Raw genomic sequence first — 27,256 nt, 5'->3', positions numbered from 1 at the left:
TTTGGTCAATAAAAGAGTATAAGGTGATGGGGCCAGGGCAGCAAAGGGCAGTTGAGGATTAACAGATCAACCATGGTTTCATTGAATGACAGAGCAGACTTGATGGGCCAAATGACCTACTTCTGCACCTATGTCTTATGGATTTGTGATTTTATTTGCATTATGTTCCTGGCTTGGTGCTGAAATGGGATCTGAATGTATATTCCATGCGAAGATGTGTTTAAACATTTGTTAAAGGATATTTTTTAAAAAGTGAAATGTTCTGCTCATTTAGCTTTGTAAATCAAACAAGACACCATTACAACTTAAGGAGTAACCTAAACATTTAACTGCTGGTATACTCAAAATATGTAAGAAAGCAGATGAATGTTATGGTTTGACAGCGTCGTCTTGCAAAGTGAAAATGTAGTGTGGAACACCCATGTGATTTTTTTTACAGTACATGGTAATTGAGTAATATAACAATATAGTAGTCATACAAATACATACTACTGAGCTCTAAATTGTGATTCTTTTGCTATGGTAATCATTGGTTTACCTGCGGGAATAGCGTATTCTTGTAAATAAAAAGAGCGTTGGGAAATGACAGAAATTGTAACACCTCCCACCTCAAGCCCCACCCCCATCCCCGACCCACTAACCTCATCCCACCCCCCTGACCTGTTCGTCCTCCCTGGACTGACCTGTACCCCCCTAACTCCCCAACTACATTCATCTTCACTGGCTCTAACCCCACCTCTTTGACCTGTCTGTCTTCTTCCAGCCTATCTTCTCCTTTATCCATCTTCTATCTGCCTCCCCCTGTCTCTCTATTTATTTCAGAATCCCCTACCCCTCCCCCATTTCTGAAGAAGGGTCCCGACTGGAAACATCAAGCTTTCCTAGTCCTCTGATGCTGCTTGGTCCGCTGTGTTCATCCAGCTTCACACCGTGTTATCTCAGATTCTCCAAAATCGGCAGTTCCTACTGTCTGTGTAATAAGTGCAGCTGTTTGGTTGCTAAATCTTTCTAACATGCATACTTTAGTTATTTTCTTTTTGGCTTTTTGTTTGCAGGCCATTTCTTGTGGACCCTATTCATGGAAACCTGGAAGTTGGGGAGAGCATTCAAGTGTCAGTAGAATTTATGCCCCAGCGAACTGGGGACCACAGTGAAGATTTGATCTTGCAATTGGATACAGGTTAGATACACATCTGCTTCGACATCAAACATCCTGTCATTTCAAACATTCGTTAAGTAGAGTGGAAGCATTTTGTTATATGGCATTTATGCTACAAGTGAAGCATTACAACTGGACCTGAGAATTGACACAGTTTATTGGATCAGCATCCAGTTTTGTATTGAGATAACAGGAATAGATCAGAGGCATAATTTATTAGATTATGGCTATCTGGTAACTCCAATTGGTAAGTATATGTTAGTCAACGATGATTACTACGTTGCACTAGTTTACTAGCCTTTTGGCTGTGTTTTGCCATATGATCAACTCCTGATATCAACAAGGCTGGCACTAAGCAGCAACAAAATAAATGAAAAAATAGAAACTTACAGGAAAGTGCAAAAAGAAATGAGCAAAATAGCTATTGCATTCTATATCTCCGTGTGTCAATTTATCCTGTGATACCTGGATTTGGAGCAGTTCGGAGGGGGAAGGAGAGCACAATAAGAAATGATACATAGAAACAAAATAGACAAAATAAACACAATATTAACATTCATACTAACCTACTACCCAATAATTTTTCAACATTGAATATTTGTGATAATTTTATTGTTTACTTTCTTTCTTGTTGGCGATTAAATGATTTACAATCCAGTGTTTGCCCTAACACCCACAACAAGAACTAAAGTTGTTAAATTGAATTTCACAACTTGATGTAGTGGGATTTTAACTCATAACCTTGGAGTTTGTAACTCTGCACCCTTAGCACTAGGGGCTCACCACTGTAGGAGTACTTTGAATATTCATTTGCTAATGTTGATAACAGTAACAGTAATAGTTTTCAGGCTGTAATCCAGTGAATGTGCATTTATTGATGGAACTTGCAACTTTGGCAGGGGCATAAAATTGATAGTAGCAGGCCAGTACCCTATGATACACCCCAGCTGAAACTGTGCAGTGTCTATTAAGGTTGACTGATCTGCTCATTCTCTCTCAGGTTGTGCATCATTCTTCAGATAAAAGAAGCACATGTGATAATAAAATGTGAGGCTGGATGAACACAGCAGGTCCAGCAGCATCTCAGGAGCACAAAAGCTGACGTTTTGGGCCTAGACCCTTCCCGTCAGCTTTTGTGCTCCTGAGATGCTGCTGGGCCTGCTGTGTTCATCCAGCCTCACATTTTATTATCTTGGATTCTCCAGCATCTGCAGTTCCCATTATCACATGTGATATATTTTTTGGTCTGTGTGAGTGCTACTGATCAATCAAGTGTAAGGAGGTGAAGAGAACTGCCAAAGTGATTTACATGTTGATTTCTGTTCTTCCCTGTGAAATACAGTAGAATGACGCCTTTTGTTCAGTGCTTTGATGACAACAACTGAGCTGATGCTCATAACACAATGTGCAAAAAAACTTTGGCACACTATTTATATCCTATTGCTCCATAGAATGTGTATTATTAGCAGAGGCACTTTACTAATCTGAAATGAACATTCCTCAACCTTCTGAGTTAAGATGTATTTAGTTCCCACTTCTTTCTCATAGTTTGGACAGACTTCAGTTACATTGGCAAAATTGCCAATATGGTTGCAAAAGTTGAATGCACTGTTGGAACTCAACTATAAGCTCCTATTCTTTCCTTTTATCCTGTTGGCAGTGTTTCTTTGTTTGCAGTTTGTGCAGAACATCAGTACATCTGATCTGAAGATCAGCATAATGGTGATTTAGTTTTGTTGTGCACAGTTTCTAGGGCAAACTGAATTTTTCTTTATCTTCAAGTGAATGAAGAATGAAGAGTGAATTGTCTCCGTAATGCTCTGCTTAGACCTAGCTATTTGCTAAGTAGAGCTGATTAGGGAGCCTGATTGGTAGGACTGGTGGTTTGAAATTTATTAATAGAACTGGGCTGATGTTCCAGTAAACGCGTACATTCTGGCCTGCCTCCTGAGGAAGCAGCCCAATTCTGGGGAAGGGTCACCAGACCCCAAAAGTTAACTTTGATTTTTCCTCCACAGCTGCTGCCAGACCTGCTGGGTTTTCCAGCAACTTTGTTTTTGTTCCATCCCTGCCCTGCCTTCCTGCCGCAAAAATACAATGCGCTCGCATCTTCATGGAGGATTTAGATCTGCTGAATTCGGTAGTTCTCCAACGCAACCCTTCTGCCTCATCCGGGAAAACCCAGCTAGTAGTTACTCTGTCTGAATTCTGAAGTACTTTTCAAGCATTTAGTTTAGATACTTCTGACCTCTTCCTCTGGAGAACTATCCGGACTTCAATGACAGCACTACTGACGTGAAGTAATACAATGCAAATTTTGAAGCTGCAAGGTGATAAAGGGCAGCTTGTACTTTGATAAGAGATCAGAATTCCCTCTGTTTGTGTGTTGAAGCCATTCCGTTAGTTGACTTGGTTTTGAGGTTTTGTTGTCTGTGAATCTATTTCATCATTGGCAAGCTCAAGCTTTTATTTCTAGAGTTAAATTTTAAATATGCAGTAGAGCTATGCACTTGGTTAGTGCAGAATCATGTCTACCTTAATTTTAGCGGTGTTGTGTGGATTGACTCTTTGCCAGTAATAGGATTTGAGATTTGTAATTTGTGACCTTCAAGTTTGAATTCCAAGAAGTAAATCAGATGAACTTTCAGTTCTACCATAGGGAGAATTAAATTGCTGCTTAACCATTTATTTGGCACATCTCTCAGAATTAAATTCTTTTTTGCAGTAAGGGGCTTTTGCTATTTTGCTTTTTATTCTCCCAGGGCTGTCTAATTCACAAGCTAAAGCAATATTAGAGATAGTAAGAACTGCTGATGCTGGAGTCAGAGATAACACAGTGTGGAGCCGGAGGAGCACAATGGGCCAGGTAGCATCAGAGGAGCTGGAAAGTTATTTCTGAAGGAGGGTCCCGACCCAAAACATCAATTTTCCCGGTCCTCTGATGCTGCCTGGCCCGCTTCACAGTGGGTTATCTAAAGTAATATTCATTTTCACATGTGTCAAAGTTATGTTACTTACAGTTAACAGATACTGTTATCCTTAAAAAATAGAATCATCTTGTACTTTGTCAAACATCTGAAAATAAAGAGCCTTAATTTGTGTACCACTTTTCACAACCTAAGGAGGCTCCAAAACATTTTAACACTAATAAAGAGCTTTTGATGTCAGTCATATGATAACAGTGGAAATAACACAGAAAGTTTTCAAATAACAAGATCCCAGCAACGAGACAAATAAAAGAAGTCTGTCTTTCTGTGGTCGCTGAGGGATGAATGGTTAAGAACAACAAGTGATGTTTGTTGTTCTTCAAATAATACCATAGGATATCACTTGAGCTAGCAGAATGGTGATTGATTTAAAGTCTCCCTCAGTTACAAGCACCAGCACTGTCTGAAATATAGCACTTCTACCATTAAAACACTACTTCAACTCTGCAGTCAGGTAATTAACTGTTGTTTCTTCGCTAGACTGGCTTGAATCCACAATCTTACGACATAAAGACAAGAGTGCTGCCACTGAGCAAAGGCAGACCTTTTAAAAAGTATTTGCCATAACCTGTGTAGGTCGAGGACCCAGGAGTGCCCATGCTTTCTATTGAGTTTTTTAAAAATCAGACAGTCGTGCAACATTGCACAGATCTGACTTGCGGAGCTCTCAACAGATGAAGTTTTCTTTGTAAACATTCAATACTAAGTTTCAGAAATGAGGTTTGAATTGATGGGACAATTGACCACTATTGTAATATGGTAACTCAGTATCAACATTTCATTGCTCCAGATGGACTTATGACTTGCTGTATAACCTCCTCCAGATGGTCAGTAGTTTCTCCAGCGCCATTTGTTCCATTTGACTGAAGCTCATTGGCACGTAATCAAAGGATTGCAACTCAGTAATTGAAGCTTCCAATGAGAATGGATCCATGGCTGTGTGAATGTTTGCCACTACGGTAGTGATTGAATGACTTTGGGTGCTGTGTGATGCATGATCCAGATGGCCGGTGTCCTCTTATAATTCCTCTTGCAAATCTTGAGCCTGCTTAGATATTTTCTTGGTTCTAATCATGCTTGTTCATAACTTGTATAATTTATATTCAGTGCATTGATCTATACTGTCAATATTATGGCAGTGTGGTCTAGAGTTACAGCAGCAGTGTCTTCTTGAGATTTGAACTAGATATAGTTTTCCCCTGTCATCATACACGTTCCTGCAGTTTTTTAGAAGATGGGCTGAGAAACCATTGCTGAAATAGTGCAGTTGCAAATAGGTAAGCTGCTTTTTTCCATCAGATTGTAAGTGAGCAATTAAAATACCAGTGTAAGCAAATGCTGCTTAACTCAATATCACTTATGATTTTAAGTACTCTTTTCTTACTGAAAAACTTGTAACTGACAAACATAACTTCACACACTTTTGCAATTAGTTCCAAGACAACAGCTGAGTCTCATTGTATTCTCTTAAAACCACAATTGCCTTCCCATGTGTGCCTTTTTTCTCTGTTTCCAGTTGGGGAAGACTGTTGTTATGATTGTAACTAATGCGAATATTGGACAAGTCAGATCCCAGAGTGAAACCCAGCTTGATAGACCATCAGTTTTATTTTTGCACTTTGGGTTTTAATGATGGTCAGTCACTGAACGTATTCGCATGAGGTTCCCAAAGTTTGTTACACAAAATAATTTTTAAAGGTTGCTATATATATATATTGCTGTGACTCACTGGGGTAGCCTCCTGGAAATAAAGCCATAATATTCCCAGTGTTAGCATGGAAGTTAATTTTTAAAGTCATCTAAAATTAGCCAATTTACTTGACTTTCAGACCCAGATTGATAGGAAACACAGACCAGGTTTCTGTATTGAACAAGATTCACAATTTATTGTAAGTCTTTGGCTGCAAGTAGGCAATTATAAACTGTCAGTATATACTACTAATTAAACCTCTAATCCTCTTATAAATATCCCCATTACATAAACAGACAGGGTAAAGAGGTAATGTACAGGGGCAACGTCTGGAAAGATAGCTCAGTAGTCTTTGTCCTCAGGTACTGTAGTTGAGATGATTCTTATGAATTTTCTGCAGGCTAGCACACCGGTTCAGACAGCTTTCTCTGATTACTTCCATTGGTTGATGAATTTATATTAAAACATTATTATTTTTATACTATTTTCCCATATTAAAAAGTCTCTAACTTATCAGTTAAAAGTCACTGAAGACAGTAACAATTGCAAGACGTAAACTGACTTTCTTCAGGTTCACAGTGAGATTTGACTGCAAAGAACAGAGACCACTCCTGAGCTAGGGAAGAACTGAAAACTTCTCTCCCTCTTTAATTTATTCCTAGCTCCAAGTTACCTGAGAACCAATCACCAAGCCGTTGGAAGGCAAAAAGGATAATTGTTTACTAGTCCAGAGACCAAACAATTTTTTGTAGCCAGCAAAAGCTGAATTGGTACATCACCTTGGCTGTAAATCATCTGCAACTCTGCAATTACTCTTGTTCAAACGGTTGTTTACATGATGAGAATTTTAGAATTCAACAGTGGAGGACAAAGAGATTAATCAAGAAAGGGAAAATAGAGTATGATAGAAAACTTGCAGGGAACATAAAAATTGACGATAAAAGTTTCAATAGATATATGAAGGGGAAAAGATTAGTGAAGAACAGATATAGGTCCCCTACTGTCAGAAATGGGGAATTTATAATGGGGGACAAATAAATAGCTGAACAACTAAATGCATAGTTCGGTTGTGTGTTCACAAAGAAGGACACAAATAACAGACGTGAAATTTTGGACTTGGTGAGAGGAAGTTATTGAATGAAATGAGCATTAGTAAGGAAATTGCGTTGGAGAAATTGGTATGATTGAAGGCTGATAAACTCACAGGCCCTGACAATCTACATCGTGGAGTACTCAAGGAAATGACCCCAGTGGATATATTGGTGATCATCTTATAAAGTTCTACAGATTTTGGAACAGTTCCTGCAGATTGGAGGTAGTTAGTGTAACCCCTTTATTTATGAAGGGAGCCAGAGAAAAAACAAGGAATTATAGACCAGTGTGTGTGACATGGGTGGTGTGGAAGATGCTGGAGCTCATCATAAAAGAATTAATAGCTGAGCATTTGGAAAACAGTGACAGGATCAGATAGAGTCAGCGTGGATTTATGAAATGGAGATCATGCTTAACAAATCTACTAGAATTCTTTGAGGTTGTGACTAGCAGAGTTGATGAGGGGAAGCCAGTGGATGTGGTTTATTTAGACTTTCAGAAGTCTTTTGACAAACATTAAAACACAGAAAATAAGTGCAGGAGTAGGCCTTTCGGCTTTTTGAGCCTGTATCACCATTCAGTATGATCATGGCTGATCATACAGTTTCAATATTCCACTCCAACTTTCTCTCCAGACTCCTTGATTGCTTCAGCCTCAAAAGCCATGTCCAACTCCTTCTTAAATATATCAAACAAACTGGCCCCAACTGCATTCTGTGGTAGAGAATTCCACAAATTCGCAGCTTCGAATGAAGAAGTTCTTCCTCATCTCAGACCTGAATGGCTTACCCCTTATTCTTAAACTGTGACAAATCATATATAAGAGATTACTATGTAACATGAAAGTACATTTAATGTATTAAGATGGTTATGAAACTGGTTGGCAGACAATAAACAAGAGTAGGAATAAATGGGTCCTTTTTGGAATGGCAGGTAGTGACTTGTGGGGTACTGCAGGAATGAGTGCTATTCACAATATATATTAATGATTTGGATGAAGAAACTAAATGTAATATTTCGAAATTTACAGATAACACAAAAGTGGGTGGGGGAAGTAAGGGTGGGGGTGAACTGTGAGGATGATGTAGAGATTTTTCAGTGTGATTGCACAAGCTGAGTGAGTAGGCAAATGCATGGCAGATGCAGTATAATGTGGCAATATGAGGGGTTATCTACTTTGGTGACAAATACAAAAAAGCAGTTTATTTTATCTGAATAGCTATAAACTGAGAGAGGGGAATGTGTAATGAGACCTGTACACGAGTCACTGAAGGTAAGCATGCAGGTGCAGCAGATGGCAAAGAAACTAAATGGAATGTTGGACTTCGTGGCAAGAGAACTTGAGACAGGAGCAGGGATGTCTTGCTGCAGTTGTGCTGCAGTGAGACAATGCTTGGAGAATTATGTGCAGTTGTAGTCTCCTTATTTGAGAGGAAGGATGTTCTAGCTATAAAGGGAGTGCAGCAAAGGTTTTTCAGGTTGATTCCTGGGATGACAAGACTGACATATGTGGAAAGATTGAATTGGTTGGGATTATATATGCTAGAATTCAGAAGAATGAGGGGAGATCTCATAGAAACTGATAAAATGCTAACAGGCCTAGACAAGAAGATGCAGGAAGGATGTTTCCGATAGTGGGGTAGTCCAGAACTAGAGTTTGTTGTCTAAAGATACGGGTAGGACTGGGGTGAGGAGAAATGTCTTCACCTAGAGTGGTGAACCCATGGAATTTGCTATCACAGAAAATAGTTGAGGCCAAAATATTGTATGATTTCAAGAAGGAATTGGATAAAGCACCTGGGGCTTTAGGGGAATCAAAGGATAAGAGGGAAAAGCAGGAACAGATTATTGATTTGGGTGATCAGTGTTCATAAAATGAATGATGGAAGGCTTGAAGGGTCAAGTTGCTGACTCTAGCTTTTATTTCCTATGTTTCTTTATGTTGCAGCATTTCCCCTAAAGTTACTAGACAGGCTAATTTATCAGCAAAGAGCGTGGCATGACACAAGTCAGAAGCTCCTACTCCACCCTTTGCGTCCAAACCAAGTGTTCTCTTCCTGTCTGATGGAGTTGTACCTTTTAAGTGATGAGACTTTCTTTTATTAACTCATGGCATGTGGAGTTGCTGGCTAGGCATTTGTTGCTCAATCCTAATTGCCCAGAGAAGAGTCGTTGCTTTGTGTCCAGAGTCGCCTGTAGACCATACCAGACAAGAATAGCAGATTTCCTTATCTAAGGGACATTTGTGAACTAGATGATTTTTTTCTCCAACAGTTGACAACGGTTTCATGGTCATCATAGATTTTTAATTCCTTATTTATAATTGAATTCAAATCCCGCCCTGGTAGATACCAGAACATTGCCTGGGTCTCTGGATTAACAGTCTAGTGATAATTCCACTCAGTCATGTGATTGCCCTAAGGGTGGCTGATGGGCATTGAGCATGTTAAAGACTGTTTATGAGAACAGGAGGAGTCTCTTGCATTCCATCTGGTTTAAAGGACCACAAATGAAACATTAATCCATTTATTCTGAGGATGAGCAGCATATTTATAAATAAAACATTTTGGTCAGAATGTGCTACATACTGAATCTCTGTAATGAAAACAGGGAAGATCGCTTGCTTGTAAATTTAATGTCAAATTTTATTAGTTTTGAGGGAACATCCAGTAATTGACCATTTGTCGTACCTATTCTGGGAATCTCACAGCCCATCATGCACTACAGTAGTACAAAATGAGAGATTATTGTGCTGCAGAGCACTTGTAATTGGTTCGGTCAAAAGTCAGTCAAGCTAATGTTTCATTTGTGGATATTGTATTATCACTAATGCTATTACTTGGCTAACTGTTTGCACTGCTTTAAAGCAAAACGGTAAGGCCATCAAGAAATTGAGATAGTTGATACTTTATTTGTTTGAAAATCAACCATTTAGTATTTTACACATTTTGATATATCAGTAGATCAGGAAATACTTCTAATATGATACTATGTCAATAGAACACATTTTTAAAATAAGAGACTTGCTAATGTAGGTACAGAGAAAGCTACCTGGATTTTCATCTCTGAGGTGAGAATTGTAAGTCAGATCATTTCTTAACATCTTGATGCCACCTTGTTCTTGCAGTGTGTGCCTACTCTACATCATGGGAAAGTGGCAGAGATATGCTCGAATTGGAGAAACTGCATCTGAAAGCTGACTTGAAAAGCAATGAGGATATGCAGATACCTACAGGAGCATGTTGAATGGGCCATCCCCATTCAGTAAAATAGTGGCCCAGCTCTATATCATTAGGCGCCATATGTCTCACTCAATTACTCCCAACACCCCTGGCCGTTTGCCATCTTCCACCATTCTACCTCGTATTCCTCTATGCCCATTCCACACCCTTCCTGCACACTCATTCAGTGCCTACTTTGGATAGAACTCATGAGACTATAGGCATTAGAAATCTTTGCGTTTGTTATTATTTCATGGGAAGTTGGCACATTTGCCAGGGCCTTCGTTTGATTTATTTATTGTCACGTGTATTTTGTCAGAAAAATATAGGAAAAGTGTTCTATATTTGTTGCCTTTTCCTGATTATCCTTGAAAAGGTTGTGGTAAGCTAACTTGTTAAATCAATACAGTCCTTTCTGTAACAGTTTAGTGTGACTGAGTGGCTTGCTTGGCCAATCAAGTCAGTGGCCCTGGGAGTGACATTGGTCCAGTTCAGGTAAAGACAGCAGTGACTAACCACCATGGTAGCTAACTACAAAAATTAAAGTCATGATCTATCAACCAAATTTCCTTCTATGATCCGACTTGTCATGATCATCAGTTGTGATCATAACATTACCAATAAATTCAGTACTTAAAGACATCTAATGCCATAATGTTGTACTTATCCATTAGTTATCTGTTGAACACATTTAAGAGAGGACTGGTCCTTTCTGGCATATGTGAATTTTTAATAGCATGATGTTTATTGATCACCACCAGCAACTTGTCTTCAGAGTTTACTTTTAGAGATAGAGATTTTTAAAACAAATATGTATTTTACTTGTTTCATTCCTGGTCTTCAATTTCTCTTATAGTTCCATATTCATCTCTTGCCTTTGCTTTTGTGTAATGAATTAAGTGTGGAAGAGGTAATTTCCTTTCCAGCATGAGTCAGATGGAGAAAGAATGCTTAGTCTCTGCTTCCCTTCCCTTGATATGGCTACTAGCGCCTCACCTCCCTTTCTGATCTGTGAATGACCTTCTGCAACAACTTTGTTCCCGCAAGTCTCTCTGTATCCAACTATCAGCCAATAGTTGTTAAAACTATTTTCAAATCTGTCAATATCTACATTATTAAATGCAGATCCTTGTATTTGAGAATGAGGTTAACTACGTATACATGAAACATACATGTGACCCTTTAACACATTCAACGGAGGTGAGATGTTGAGTGTTTGGGAAGCTGTTAACTCGGTTCAAAGGTTTAGCGCCATTGAGCAAACTAATAAATTGTAAATAAAAGACTAAATAAATTTGCACTTTGAATGAATCAAGTGCTTTTGTAATCAATGTGTTAAACATTGTATGATGTGGAGGTGCCACTGTTGGACTGGGGTGGACAAAGCCAGAAGTCATATGACTTTTGGCATTGTATGACTTCTAATTTTGACCATCGTATGTAGTCCTCTTTGATGATTTGCTAAATTCATTGCTGAGTACATTAGAGTGATGGCAGCCTCTCATGGTAAATTGCTCACATGCTTCTGTAAATAGAATCACAGTGGCAATATTAGAGCAATTTCAGCAAAGATTTAAATGACAATAATCAAATTAAACCTCAACTCACAATAGCAATTTGCTTGGTGAGATGAGGAAAACTATGTAATCTCTTTATCTGATGCATAATATCACCATTAAATAATATTTTAAGTAGTTTATTTTCAAAATTAGATCCTGTTTCCCAAGTGGCTACATAATAATGTCATTTTTACTTGTTTACATTTTTGCTTCATATTTTTGCGTTGGTTGCATTTACAAAATATTCGCTGTGATTGTGATATTGAGGTGTGAGATTGGGATTGAGTGGGAAAGATGTGTATCAGTACTTTAGCATACTAGGCACACTCATCCTGCATTCTTGAAAATGTTTTGACTTGTAAGATATAATTTCATTTCCAATGCACTGCCCATTTGTAAGGCTATCTCATTTGAATAGAGAAGGCATGATTTCCATTGATGTATCACTCGTGATGGGTTGGAGATGACACATTTAAAGGAACGTTGTAAACAAAATGCCTTAACATTCCATGTAGCTTTTCCCTTCCCCTCCTGTAATTGACCGAAGATCAGCATAACCGTCAGTATCAGCAGAAATTTTTAAATGGTTTAAAACTGCTACTGCCATAATTGCTTCAGTGGTTCTTCTGATCTACCATTGAAGTTACCAATGAGGTCAGGAGAACCTTTGAGGAATTTCAAGATCAGTGTATTTAAAATTACATTAAACTTGTAAGCAGGAATGAAAACCACTATGATTGAGGAATAAACAGTGGCTGCATTTAAAAAAGTGTATGAAATTAGTTGGTGCATCAGTGAGAAATTACTGAACAAACATTAGTGAACAATTATGATCTGAACAAAGTTTAGAAATCAATGCTGTAAAGAGCTGGATTTGAATTGCAATAACAGTTTAGGAATGCAAAAAAATTGCAATGAATAAAACTATGTAGCATACAAGATTTTGATTATTTCAGATCTGGAAATGTACCAGGAGAAATGTATATACAATAAATATTAGAAGGTTACATGCAAGTCACCAAGGACAAACTGTCAGCGTCATCAAGTACCGTGCCTTCTCTCAAACAAGTTCTCTCACAAGTTCAGCTGTTTGCACTTCGAAGCTGAGAGTGACCTAAAACTTGCATATTTCAGGTCCTGGTGCACAGGAACATACATGCATCTCATGATTGACACAATGCATCTTATAGCTCTTAGTTTTCTTTCTTAATACTTGATTACTTGGATGCTGTCAGCCCCTGTGACTTTCATTGCTTTTTAATGTATAGAAAGAGGGTATAGCTTGTCACAGTTCAGAGCACTGGTCAGTCAAGAGGATGGGCATGTTGCTGTGCAGATTTCTGATGCATTAATTTTGTACCGCAGCATATGTCAGCATCTTACAAAGCACCTGTGATGAGAAGGAATTTCTTCAGGAAGAGGATGGTGAATCTGTGGAACTCATTGCTGCAGAAGGATGTGGAGGCCAGGTATTTAAGATAGAAATAGATAGATTCTTGATTAGTAACAAGATCAAGGATTATGGGGAGAAGGCAGGAGAAGGAGATGGAGAAACATATCAACCATAAGACCATGAGACATAGGAGTGGAAGTAAGGCCATTCGGCCCATCAAGTCCACTCCGCCATTTAAATCATGGCTGATGGGTATTTCAACTCCACTTCCCTGCATTCTCTCCGTAGCCCTTGATTCCTTCTGAGATCAAGAATTTGTCGATCTCTGCCTTGAAGGCATCCAACGTCCCACCCTCCACTGCACTCCGTGGCAATGAATTCCACAATTCCACAACCATGATCAAATAGTGGAGCTGACTGGATGGGCCAAATGGCCTAATTCTGCCCCTATATCTTATGATTTTAACATCTGTTACATTCTTTACAATAGCTCTAACATCTTGCCAATGACACATGTTAAGGTAACTGGCTGATAGTTAGCTGTATTCTCTCCCCCCTTCTTGAATAAGGGCGTTAAATTGATAGTTTTCCAACCCTCTGGGACTATTCCAGAATCTATGAATTCTTGAAAGATTACCGTCAGTACATTCACTATCTGTGTAGCTACGTCTTTTAAAATTCTGGTGAGCAACCCATCAGGTCTCAAGAATTTTTCATACTTGAGCCCTATCACTTTCTGTAGTTATTGCACATATTTCCTCATTTAAGATGGAAAGACCATGTCAAGATGTGGTAACTTATAATGAACTTAAACAACATATCCTGGCTAAAGTCCCAAAATTGCCACATTGCAGTTGGGATGCTTGTGGTAACTTTAAACTTGGAACTCTTATTGTATGGGCAGCAGACATGAGTTGCACTGTAGTTTGAGACATTGGCCACACTGAACCTTGATCGTTGATTAACTCAGTTTGATGTATTTGGAGTGGAGACTCTGACAATAAACAATTCAATGCAAATTTATTAAGTTCTGAGTGGGTTCACAGTATCTTTTCCTCACTGAATTCCAGTCGTCACTTGAACGTTATTTTATTTCTTATTGTCTTACGAGATGTGGGCGTCTCTGACTATGCCAGTATATATTACCCATCCCGCAGTTAAGAGTCAACCACATTGCTGTGTATCTGGAGTTGCATATTGTCCCGACCTACGGTCTTCCTTTCCTAAAAGACATTTGTGAACCAGATGGGTTTTTCCCGACAATTGACAATGGTTTCATGGTTGTCATTAGACTCTCAATTCCAGATTTTTTACTGAATTCAAATTCCACCATCTGCCTTGGCAGAATTTGGACCCAGGTCCCCAGAACATTACCTGAGTTTCTGGATTAATAGTCTAGCATAATACCGCTAGGCCATTGCCTCCCCTTACTTTGACGTTAGTGTGCCAACTCACCTGAAATAAAAACAAAATACAGTGGATGCTAAAATCTGTAAAAAGGAAACAGTGCAGGAGAGGCTCAGCAGATCTGGAAACAACTGTGAAGGGAGAAACAGAGTCAGTATTTCAACTCCACTGGTATTCTTCTTGGAACTTTCTGTTGGAACTTTCAGAGTTATACACATCCATAACTACTTCACATTGATTTGAGACAGGTAATGTAATGATGTGGTTAGATTGTTTATCTGACAGTGCTTCAACGTTTTTAAACTTGAGAATTGTCTGATCTCTGTAATTAGCCTAAAACTGTTGCGTGTTAATGGAAGTTTCAATTAGCAGTTACAGATGCTGTTTTGGGTACCGATGGCTGTGTTAAAGTCATTAAGTTGCATATTTTACTTCAAATACATTAACATTATTGATTTATTTTAAAAGTTTGAATGCTGGTTTGGTAATTACTGTTTTAATTATTATCCTACTGTACTGCAATGTGCAAAATAGGTTCATTTTGATGTCAAAATAAACCACATCGGAATTAAGAAATAAATCCCTTTGGTGTGGAACTCCCAGTCCAGTTAAATTGTGAATTATTCATACTCTGACATATCTTATGGATGAAAATTTTTCAGGTACTGCCTTGCTTCTCCTATGTCAGAACCAGGTTTTCTCCTGGTATTTGTCTAACACAATTAAGTAATTAACCCTGACTGTTTCTTCTGGCTATCCATTCTAAGCATTATTTCAAATAATTGACCCCGAACCTCTCTGTAACATTGCAACTGAATAACATGCCAATCAATTCAACAAATGAGTGGCGTTACAAATACATGAGACGGACAATGAAAGCAAGAAAGGCAGGCAGTTGCATATCCTATCAAGATCTTCCTATTGCTGTGAACTATTGTCATATTGCCACATGTATGTGTATAGTCATTGTATAATTTCAAGAGGTGGATTTAGAATATCTAATCGAGGCATTTCTGGACTGGCATGGACAAGAAATCATATGACACCATTTTATAGGTTTATTTGAAAACACAAGCTTTTGGAGTCTTCTTCAGGTGTTACTAAGAGAGGCAGTATCAGACACAGAATTTAAAAGTAAAAGATCAAAGATTCACATCTTTTGATGAGGATGTACCAAACAAAGCTAAGATGCTGTTAAATCTTCAATCAGTTAGAAGGTTGTGATTGATTAATATGTGTATGTAAATCCCTGAATTCCTTTCAAGTCCCCGTCCTGTGACAACTAAGGGTTTTTTCAGTGTAAAGAAGAGGCAACATTTTAGATCAGACAATGCATGTTAACTCTGAGGCCTTATTTAGAAAATGTTTGTGTTTTGGTTCGGAGTCAGACTGATTTTATTTCTGAAGTAGGAATTTATAAAATACCACATTGACCAACTGTTTATAAATTATGTGCTTTTTGAACAAAATAGAATTTATTTTGCAAATACAAATTTACCCCATAGATTTATGTGTGTGTGTGTGTGTGTGTTTGAGCGTATACTGTGTGTATCACCTGTAGTGTGACATTAATCCAAGATTCTGGTTGAGGCCATCCTCATGGGTACCAAACTTGGCCATCAGCCTCTGCTCGGCGACTCAGTGTTTTTATGTATCCCGAAGTCGGCCTTGGAGGATGTTTACCCGAAATCTGAGGCTGAATGCCCTTGACCACTGAAGTGTTTCCCCAATGGGAGAGGACATTCCTGTCTGGCGACTGTTACGTGGTGTCTGTTCATCTGTCGTCATAGCATCTGCATGATTTCACCAAAGTACCATGCCTCGGGGCATCCTTGCCTGCAGCATATGAGATAGACAACATTGGCCAAGTTCCCACGTGTGACGATAGGATCCATGTCGATGATCTGACATGTTTTGCAGAGGTTGCCGTAGCAGGGTTGTGTGGTATCGTAGCAGATGTTGTCCTGAAGGCTGGGTAGTTTGCTGCGAAGAATCGTTTGTTTAACACTTGGCAGTTGTTTGAAGGCAAGAAGTGGAGGCATGGGAAAGACCTTGGCAAGGTGCTCGTTGTCGTCGATAATATGTTGAAGGCAGCGAAGATCATGGTGTAGTTTCTCAGCTCCCAGGAAGTACTGGATGACGAAGAGTACCCTATTGGATGAATCTTATGCCTGTCTTCTGAGGAGCTCATTATGGTTTTTCACTGTGGCACATGAGAACTGATGATCGATGAATTGAGCGTCATATCTTGTTCCTATGAGGGCATCCTTCAACATCTTCAATTATCTGTCTCATTCCTCCTGTGTGTGCGTAGGGCTTATCAGTAGGGGATGACTGTATTGGCATGTTTAGGGTGGAAGCTTGAGAAGTGCAGCATTGTGAGGTTGTCCGTGGGCTTGTGGTAGAGCGAGGTAGAGAGGTGTCTATCTTTGATGGAGATACATGTGTCCAGGAATGAGACTGATTCTAAAGAGTAGCCCATGGTAAGTCTGATGGTAGTATGAAAGTTGTTTATCGGCCAGGGCATTGAGTTAAAAAATTGGAAGGTAATGTAGCAGCTTTATAGAATCTTAGGCTACATTTGGAATATCGTGTTCAGTTCGGGTTGCCACACTACCAGAAGGATGTGGTGGCTTTGGAGAGGGTACAGAAAAGTTTTACCAGGTTCTTGCCTGGTATGGAGGGCATTAGCAATGAGGAGAGGTTGGAGAAAATTCAGTTGTTCTCACTGGAACGACGGAGGTTGAAGGGAGACCTGATAGAGGTCAACAAGATTATGAAGGCATAGACAGACTGGACAGTCAGAAGCTTTTTTCCAGGGTGGAAGAGTCAGTTAGCAGAGGCCATGGGTTTACGGTGCGAGGTGCAAGGTTTAAAGGTGATGTGCGAGGCAAGATTTTTACACAGAGGGTGGTGGGTGCCTGAAACTCGCTGCCGGGGGAGGTAGTAGAAGCAGATACTCTAGTGACGTTTAAAGGGTGTCTTGACAAATACATGAATAGGGTGGGGATAGAGGGATTCACTCCCCGGAAGGGTAGGGGGTATTAATTGTGACGTGCAGCACGGAGGGCTGAAGGACTTGTTCCTGTACTGTGCCTTACTATGTTTTTCTTTGTTCTTTGTTCTGTCACTGTATGGTTGTTCCAGTGGTTCCTTGCTCATGGCGTTTGGAAATTTTGTTTTAAGGAGCTTAGTTTTGTGGAGTTGCTAGAGAGTATAGTGTAGATAGTGTATACTGCAGGTATGTATTGGAGGGAGTAAAAGTTGAAAGTATTAGATGAGGTTGCATTCAAGCTGGTTGCTTTGTCTTGAATGTTGGAGTTTTTTTGAGTGTTGTTAGAGTTGCACTCAGTAGGCAAATGGGAAGTATTCCAACAATCTCTGACTTGTAAGTACCGGACAGGCTTTGAAGAGTGAGAGGTGAGTTATTGCCTGCAGGATTCCTAGCTTTGGACCTGTCTTTGTAGCTACAGTGTTCATATAGCTGGCCCTGTTTGATTGCTAATAAATGGTAACCCACAGGATGTTGATAGTGGGAAGGCAGGTGAAGAAGTAGCCTGGTAGTAATGTCATGAGACTAGGACTGCAGCATTTCAGGCTAATGTCCTGTTGACGTGGCTTCAAATCACATGTCTGTTGTTGGAAATAGAATAGAATAAGATCTTGAATTAAAAATGAATCTAATGGTAATCATGTGACCATTGTCATTTGCTGTAGAACCAAAGTTGATTAATTAATGCTGTTTGGGGAAGGAAATTTCTCTTCCGTTCTGATTTAGCCTGTTCTACATATGATTCCAGAGCCTCAGCAATGTGATTATAGAGCCATTGAGTCATACAGCATGGAAACAGACCCTTCGGCCCAACTAGTCCATGCAGAACCGGTTTCCCAAACCAAACTGATCCCACTTGCCTGCATTTGGCCCATATCCCTTATAACCTTTCCTATTTATGTTCCCATCTAAATGTCTTTCAAATGTTGTAACTCTACCTGCATTTACCTTCCTCTGGCAGTTCATTCCATATATGAACCATCCCCTGCATGAAAAAATTGCCCTTCAGGTACCCTTTAAATCCTTCTCTTGTCATGTTAAAAATATGCCTGCTAGTTTTGAAGTCCCCCACCCTAGGGAAAAGACCTTTGCTATTCACCTTAATTATGGCCCTCATGATTTTATAAACCTCTATAAGGCCACCCCTCAACCTCCTATACTTCAGTGAAAAAAGTCGCAGCCTATCCTTATAACTTAAACCTTCCAGTTTCGACAACATTCTGGTAAATCTTTTCTGAAACCTCTCCAATTTAATAATAGTTTTCCCATAGTAGAGTGACAAAACTGTACACAGTACTCCAGGAATGGCCTCACCAACCTAAAGTTAGCTAACCACCAAGCTGTGGTTTAAATTCAAAAGCAAATGAGTTGACTCTGATTGAACAAGGGATTGCCATGCAGCATACAACTGTGAATGGCTGATTCCAAGCCTCTGTTCACTTAAAAAAAAACAATGTGTGCATATGCCTTTCTGTTTACAATCAGGCCCAATCAAACCATTCTCTCCTCGTAGGACAGAGCGGCCATCACTGGTATGAGTCTAGTGAACCTTCATGGCAAGGACATCCTTTCGTAGTTAGGAGACCAAAATTGCAGGCCACAGCCCAGGTGTGGTCTCACCAAGGCCCGGTATATCTGCAGTAAAGCATTTCTACAAATGATCTCAAATCTACAGTGAAAGCCAATATACTGTCTAATTTCACTAATTGGTGTGCAAGGATACCCAGAATCCTTTGTATATCCACACTTCCAACTGTATCACAATTTCAGTAATAGTCTTCCTTTCCATGTCAAAGTGTATAATTTTGTATTTACTGCATTGTCTACTTTGAAGCTTTGTTACATTCTCTTTCTGACCCCACCCAGCTTTGTATCATCAGCAAATGTGGAAATGATTCATCTGGTCCTTTCGTGCAGGTCATTTATCAAATTTCATGAACTGCTGCGGTTTAAACACTGATCCAACCACTACCCTATTAACCACTGCCTGACAGACAAAGACCTATTTGATTTTGCTGTTTCATTTGTCAATCAATTTTCAGTCCGTTGAGTGTTCACCACTCCTGAGCTAGCCTAGTGAGCAACCTAGGTGGTGTTTCGAATCTTTTTATTGGAGGTAGTCATTAGTGAAGTTGTGGACAACGTGGAGGGCTGTTGTAAGCTGCAACGGGACATTGACAGGGTGCAGAGCTGGGCAAAGAAGTGGCAGTTGGAATTCAACCCAGAAAAGTGTGAAGTGATTCATTTTGGACAGTCGAATTTGAATGCAGAATACAGGTTATGGCCGGATTCTCGGCAGTGTGGAGGAACAGAGGGATCTTGGGGTCCATATCTATAGATCTCTCAAAGTTGTGACCCAGGTTGATAGTGTTGTAAAGAAGGCATATGGTGTGTTGGCTTTCATTGGCAGGGGAATTGAGTTGAAGAGCCGTGAGGTTATGTTGCAGCTCTATAAAACTCTGGTTCAACCACACTTGAAATATTGTGTTCAGTTCTGGTCACCTCATCACAGGAAAAATGTGGAAGCTTTACAGAGGACGCAGAGGAGATTTACCAGGATGCTGCCTGGTCTGGAGGGCAGGTCTTATGAGGAAAGATTGGGGGAGCTAGGGCTTTCTTCATTGGAGCGAAGAAGGATGAGAGGTGCCTCGTTAGATGTTTACAGGATGTTGAGAGGCATAGATAGAGTGAATAGTCAGAGACTTTTTCCCGGAGTGGAAATGACTGTTACGAGGGAGCATAATTTTAAGATGACTGGAGGAAGGTATGGGGAGATATCAAAGGTAGATTCTTCACACAGAGAGTGGTGGGCGTGTGGAATGCGCTGCCTGCAGTGGTAGCAGAGTCAGAAACTTTAGAGACTTTTAAGCAACTCTTGGATAGGCACATGGATGATAGTAAAATGTATGGTATGCAGGGTAGGTTGATCTTAGTAGAACAAGAGGTCGGCACAACATCAGGTGCTGAAGGGCCTATACTGTGCTGTACTGTTCTATGTTCTATTCCCTGGCACATGTGTGGTACAAATGTTACTTGCCACAAATCAACTGAAGTATGAATGTTGTCCAGATTTTGCTGCATTTGAACATAGGAGGCTTCAGCATCTGAAAAATTTCCAGTGTTGCTGAGCGTTGTGCAATTAGGGAACAATGATGGAGGAAACTTAGTTGATGAAGTAGCTTAAGGCTGTTGGGCCCCAATGAACTCATGCAGACGTGTGCAGTGGCTGAGATAGATCTCTCACAAACACAGTCATCTTCCTTTTTATTATGTTATGTCATCAAAATGTTTTGGACTTAGCAGAAATTTGGGCTACTCCGAAATCTTGAATTTACATAATTTGTTTCTTGATCTATGCTGGAACCTGCCAGCTTCAGCCTGCAATTAGTTCTTTGGGCATACACTGAGATTGGAGAAGCTCACCTTGTTTTTTGTTCAATGATAAGTGTAACCCAAAGTAGGTTACCCTGAAAAAAAGACATGAATACGGTTCCCCTTCATTGTTCATAACCCATCGTCATCAAACAGAAGGATTTCCTTCATGTGCATGGGAGAAGAGATAAGGAATCAAACTTTGAGATGTAATTGCAGCAAAAGGCAAATAGTTACAGAGACAGAGGTGTGTATTTTATATCAACCTATCATTGAATACTTTCCTAAGTATGCCAAATGTCCACATATGCGGACCTAAATTAAGAAATTGATGATAAGTAAGCTTGACATAGCAATTTGTGCCTGCCAATATATTTATTATCCATCCTTCCACCATGCTGAGAGCAGATGCTCATTGTAGAACTGATGAAGTGTCTCTTATGGTGATCACCTAGCTACTAGGAAGGAATGTACATATGTAATTCTGTTTCAAAATTGCTTCACAGTGTAACTCTGAAGTGACCCACTGCACCCACTCACCATCCATCCAGAAAACCCAAAAATCAAGGTAATCGCTTGTTTGTAAAGTATTGTCTGTAGAAGGACCCTGCTTCCTGGAGCTTCAATGCACACACAGCCTCAGCATTGCACCAGTTTTTGTCTGTGCTTCTCCTATTGCCTTTACACTCATAACTATCATATTCCACTTCCTATATCCTTTGCACAAACTGATTAATCATGCATACATCCTTGGTGAACCATAAATAGGTTTGATTTGAAGACTCAAATTAATATATCTGTACACATTACAGGATAGCAGATGAAATAGGACTACTTAAGAGATTCAGCAACCCTTCACCATCAACCACAGCAACAACTACAAGACTCTCACATGCCACTGATTAGCTGTTGATTCTTCACAGAAAGCATGTACGGGATACCACTCTACATCCTTGTCCTTGATGACTTGTATATTCTCTTAAAATGATATCACTAGAACATCTTCTTTTAATTGAACAGTAGAAGATTCAAAAGTAGCAATTGAACTACACTTCCCAAGAGCAAGAAGTACTTTGGCCAGCAGAATGACAGCACTGTGTGTTTTATGGTGAGTTGTGCTACTCTACATATTAGTTCTGTGGATATCATAATAAATTTTTGCGAGAAGGTGATGTTGGTGACAGGAGCCAAATGATGGACATTTTGTACCAATTCAGTTATATAAGGTGTATTCAGTAGGCAGATACGGATACCAGGTAGCTTCAACATATTAGAGATAACAAGGTGTACAGCTGGATGAACACAGCAGGCCAAGCAGCATCAGAGGCCCAGGAAAGCTAAAGTTTCAGGTCGAGACCCTTCTTCAGAAATGGGGAAGGGGAAGGGGATTCTGAAATAAATAGGGAGAGGGGGGAGGCGGATAGAAGATGGATAGAGGAGAAGATAGGTGGAGAGGAGACAGACAGGCCAAAGAGGCGGGGTTGGAGCCAGTAAAGGTGAATGTAGGTGCAGAGTTAGGGAGAGGATAGGTCTGTCCAGGGAAGACGGACAGGTCAAGGAGGCAGGATGAGGTTAGTGGGGGTGGGGCTTGAAATGGGAGGAATGGTTAGGGAGGTGGGGACGGGCTGGGCTGGTTTTGGGATGGGGTTGGGGAGGGGAGATTTTGAAGCCCGTGAAGTCCACATTGATACCTTTAGGCTGCGGCGTTCCCAGGTGAAATATTAGATGCTGTTCCTGCAGCCTTCGGGTGGCATCATTGTGGCAATGCAGGAGGCCCAGGATGGACATGTCATCCAAGGAGTGGGAGGCAGAGTTGAAATGGTTCCCGACTGGGAGGTGTAGATGTTTGTTGCGAACCGAGCGTAGGTGTTCCTCAAAGTGGTCCCGAAGCCTCCGCTTGGTTTCCCCGATGTAGAGGAGACCACGATGGGAACAGCGGATACAGTATACCACATTAGCAGATGTGCAGGTGAACATCTGTTTGATGTGGAAAGTCTTCTTAGGGCCTGGGATGGGGGAGAAGGGGGAGGTGGAGGGGCAGGTATAGCACTTCCTGCGGTTGCAGGGAAAAGTGCCGGGGGCGATGGGGCTGGAGGGGAGTGTGGAGCGGACAAGGGAGTCACGGAGAGAGTGGTCCCTCCGGAAAGCACATACGGGTTGGGAGGGAAAAATGTCTTCGGTGGTGGGTCAGATCTCGGATGGCGGAGGCTTCGGAGAATGCTGCTTTGGATTTGGAGGTTTGTGGGGTGTTGTGAGGATGAGGGAGATTCTGTTTTGGTTGTTATTGTAGGGAGGGGGTGTGAGGGATGAGTTGCAGGAAATGCCAGAGACACGGTCGAGGGCGTTTTCGACCACTGTAGAGGTGAAGTTGTGGTCCTTGAAAAACGAAGACATCTGGGATGTCCGGGAGTGGAATGCCTCATCTCGGGAGCAGATGCAGCAGAGGCGAAGGAATTGGGAATAGGGGATGGCCTTTTTAACAGGAAGGTGGGTGGAAGGAGGTGTATTCTAGGTAGCTGTGGGAGTTCATTGGCTTGAAGAGGATATCCGTTTCTGGGTGGATGCCAGAGATAGAGACAGAGAGGTCCAGGAAGATGAGAGGGGTATCAGAGATAGTCCAGGTGAACTTAATGTTGGGGTGGAAGGTGTTAGTGAAGTGGATGAACTGTTCAAGCTCCTAGTGGGAGCGTGAGGCGGCGCCAATACAGTCATCGATGTAGCGGAAGAAGATGTGGCGGATAGGGCCAGTGTAGCTTTGGAAAAGGGATTGTTCCATGTTTCCTGCAAAGAGGTAGGCATAGCTTGGGTCCATGCGGGTACCCATAGCCACTTACACCCTTAATAACTTCCCCTTCAGTTCCTCCCACTTGCTATAGACGAAGAGGGTGGCCGCTGGTACCTGAATGGGCCCAAGCTATGCCTCCCTCTAAAGGAAGGAAAGAGTTCTAAGGGCCAATTACTGAGTCTGAGCTAGTAATAATTGATAAGCGAACTTTCCTGAGGGAAAGTTGATGGTGACCTCACCTATCTACCTGTCACGAATGCATCAGTCCATGACATCATTAGCAGGAGTGAACACTGCACAGTCCTTGTATTGATGAAGTCCTGTCTTCATATTTAGGACACACCTCATTGTGTTGTTTGATGTTACTGCATGCAAAAATAGCATTGGTTCTGAACAGACTTGCAACTCAGAATTGTGCATCCAAGCAGCATGTTGGCCTATCAGCAGCAACATACATCTCTCATGCTATCATTATCATCAAACTGGGGATCTAATCTGGTTCCATGAGAGGTATAGATCAGCATGCGAAGAACAGCACTAGGGATATGTAAAAATAACAACCTGGTGAACACAGGACTCCATGTAGCCAGCAGAGGACCTCGCTAGAGATAGGGTTAAGCAATCCACGACCAACATATCACAGTGAAACTGAGCAAAACCATCACATTGTGAATGGATGTTTTAAATCAAACAACAAATGGAAAGAAGTGGGTCCAATGATATCCTAATTTACAAAGTTTGGCAGCCCAGTATGTGAGTGTAAAAGACAAGGGTGTTGCATTTTAAATAATTTTCAGCCAGAAGAGCTGAATGGATGATCAATCGCAGCCTCCTCTTGAGGTCTAGTGATTCCTTGGTTATGGGATTGCCTTGTTCTGCCTGTCACGTGGTACTTCCACCGTTTAACATGCAAGTAGTTCTGTGTTAGGGCTTTGTCAGCTTCTCACATCATTTTAGGAATGCTGCTGCTGCACTGTTCATTGCACTGAGGTTGATCCCTCGGCTTGATGGTAATGGTGGCAGTGGGGTCATACTGGACAGTGAGATTATAGATTGTGGTGGAATACAGTTCTATTGCTGCTGATGGCCCAAAGTACCTCATGTATATTCTGCTCGAGTTGCTAGATCTGTTCAATATCTATCCCTTTTAGCCCAGGGTATGGTCTCACAGCATGATGGATGCTATCTTCATTATGATGACGGAACTTTGCCTCCACAAGGACTTATGATAGTCACTCATGCTGATAATAAAATGGGCCGATTTATTTGTGACAAACAGATTGGTGAGGATGAAGTGGGTTTTTCCCTCTTGTTGCCTGTCTCACCACCTATCACAAACCTAGTTTAGCAGCTGTATTAAACACTGGAGGGCCAGTAAGAGTGCCATCAGTATGGAGAGAGCTGCAGCCTGCTTTTGCAGCGAGGCAGGAGAGAGGAAGTTTACTGTGTCTTGCGGATGGCAGCAGCACTAAATAATGTCACAAAATGCATGAGCTGTCTTTGAATGTAATACTGGGTGCATGATGTGCTGTAATTCATTCATGTTTAGTTCAGTGCCCAAGATGTAATGCATTTGCCGATGATGTGGCACCTCTGTGTAACAATGTATGCATGTGCATGAACATATAGTGCGGAATCTACCTAGCCTCTGGATGTTGCGGGCTAAGGTGAGCAAGTTGGAAAATCACAAGAGATGCTTAATGAGGAGTTTCTCTAGATAAAGAGCAGTATGTCCTGTTTTCAACCAAGCGTTGAGTGTCAAGACAAGAATCTTGGTAGTGAGTCGCAAGAGGTCTATTTGCATTCATTAATAGAAATGATTCCTTTCCATCAGTGTGAAAGTCATCTGTGATCATCAGTACCGGATGTGCAGGTGAACATCTGCTTGGGGTGCAAAGTCTTCTTGGGACATGGGATGTGGTGAGGGAGGAGGTGTGAGGGCAAGTGTAGCACTTCCTGCGGTTGCAGGGGAAAGTACCAGGTGTGGTGGGGTTGGAGGGGAGTGTGGAGCAGACAAGTGAATCGCGGAGAGAGTAGTCTCTCCGGAAGGCAGACAAGGGTGGGGATGGAAAAATGTCTTGGGTGCTGGGGTTGGATTGTAGATGGCGGAAGTGTCGGAGAATGATGCGTTGTATCCGGAGGTTGGTGGGGTGGTATGTGAGGACTAGGGGGATTTTCTTTTGGCAGTAATTGCGGGGGAAGGGAGTGAGGGTCGAGTTGCAGGAAATGCGGGAGAGACAGTTGAGGGCGTTCTCGACCACCGCGGGGGGGATGTTGCGGTTCTTCAAGAACGAGGACATCTGAGATGTACGGGAGTGGAATGCCTCATCCTGGGACCAGATGCGGCGGAGGCAAAGGAATTGCGAATAGGGGATAGAACTTTTGCAGGAAGGTGGGTGGGAGGAGGTGTATTCCAGGTAGTTGTGGGAGTCGGTGGGCTTGAAATGGACATCGGTTTCTAGGTGGTTGCCTGAGATGGAGACAGAGAGGTCCAAGAAAGTGACGGATGTGTTGGAGATGGTCCAGGTGAACTTAAGGTTGGGGTGGAAGGTGTTGTTGAAGTGGATGAACTGTTCGAGCTCCTCTTGGGAGCATGTGGCGGTGCCGATGTAGTCATCAATGTAACGGAGGAAGAGGTGGCGTTTGGGGCCTGTGTAGGTGCGGAAGAGGGACTGTTCCAAGTAACCTACAAAGAGGCAGGCATAGCTTGGACCCATGCGGGTACCCATGGCCACCCCCTTTGTCTGTAGGAAGTGGGAGGAATCGAAAGAGAAGTTGTTGAGGGTGAGGACGAGTTCGACTAGGTGGATAAGGGTGTCGGTGAAGGGGGACCAGTCGGGTCTGCGGGACAGGAAGAAGCGGAGGGCCTTCAGGCCATCTGTAAGGGGAATGCAGGTGTATAGGGACTGGAGGTCCATGGTGAAAATGAGGTGTTGGGGACCGGGGAATTGGAAGTTCTGGAGGAGGTGGAGGGTGTGGGTGGTATTGTGGATGTAGTAGGGAGTTCCTGGGCCAAGGGGGAGAAAATGGAGTCCAGATAGATGGAGATGAGTTCGTTGGGGCAGGAGCAGGTGGAGACAATGGGTCGACCAGGGCAGGCAGGTTTGTGGATTTTGGGAAGGAGATAGAAGCGGGCGGTGCAGGGTTGGAGAACAATGAGGTTGAAGGATGTGGGTGGAAGGTCACCTGAGGTGATGAGGTTGTGAATGGTTTGGCAGATGATGGTTACCTCCTAACCTCATTCCGCCCCCTTGACCTGCCCGTCCTCCCCAGACTGACCTATCCCCTCCCTACCTCCCCACCTATACTGTCCTCTCCAACTATCTTCTCTATCCATCTTCAGTCCGCCTCCCCCTCTCCCTATTTATTTCAGAATCCTCTCCCCATCCCCCTTTTCTGATGAAGGGTCTAGGCCTGAAAGGTCAGCTTTTGAGCTCCTAAGATGCTGCTTGGCCTGCTGTGTTCATCCAGCTCCACACTTTGTTATCTCGGAATATCCAGCATCTGCAGTTCCCATTACCTCACATAATCTTAAACCC

At 41.6% G+C, this 27,256-nt stretch overlaps 1 protein-coding gene across 1 annotated transcript in view; it reads left to right on the top strand.

Annotated features, from left to right (window-relative positions):
* Positions 1–27,256, top strand: part of hydin (HYDIN axonemal central pair apparatus protein) — a 654,146-nt gene that overhangs the window by 84,338 nt on the left and 542,552 nt on the right. Inside the window, exon 7 of the mRNA XM_059651568.1 lies at positions 1,056–1,180. Within this exon, the coding sequence (XP_059507551.1) occupies positions 1,056–1,180 (125 nt within the window). The remainder of the gene's footprint in view (positions 1–1,055; positions 1,181–27,256) is intronic.

The sequence above is a fragment of the Stegostoma tigrinum genome, chromosome 16 (assembly GCF_030684315.1).
Source record: "Stegostoma tigrinum isolate sSteTig4 chromosome 16, sSteTig4.hap1, whole genome shotgun sequence".
Classification (NCBI taxonomy): domain Eukaryota; kingdom Metazoa; phylum Chordata; class Chondrichthyes; order Orectolobiformes; family Stegostomatidae; genus Stegostoma; species Stegostoma tigrinum.
This window is presented reverse-complemented; position numbering and strand designations above follow the sequence as displayed.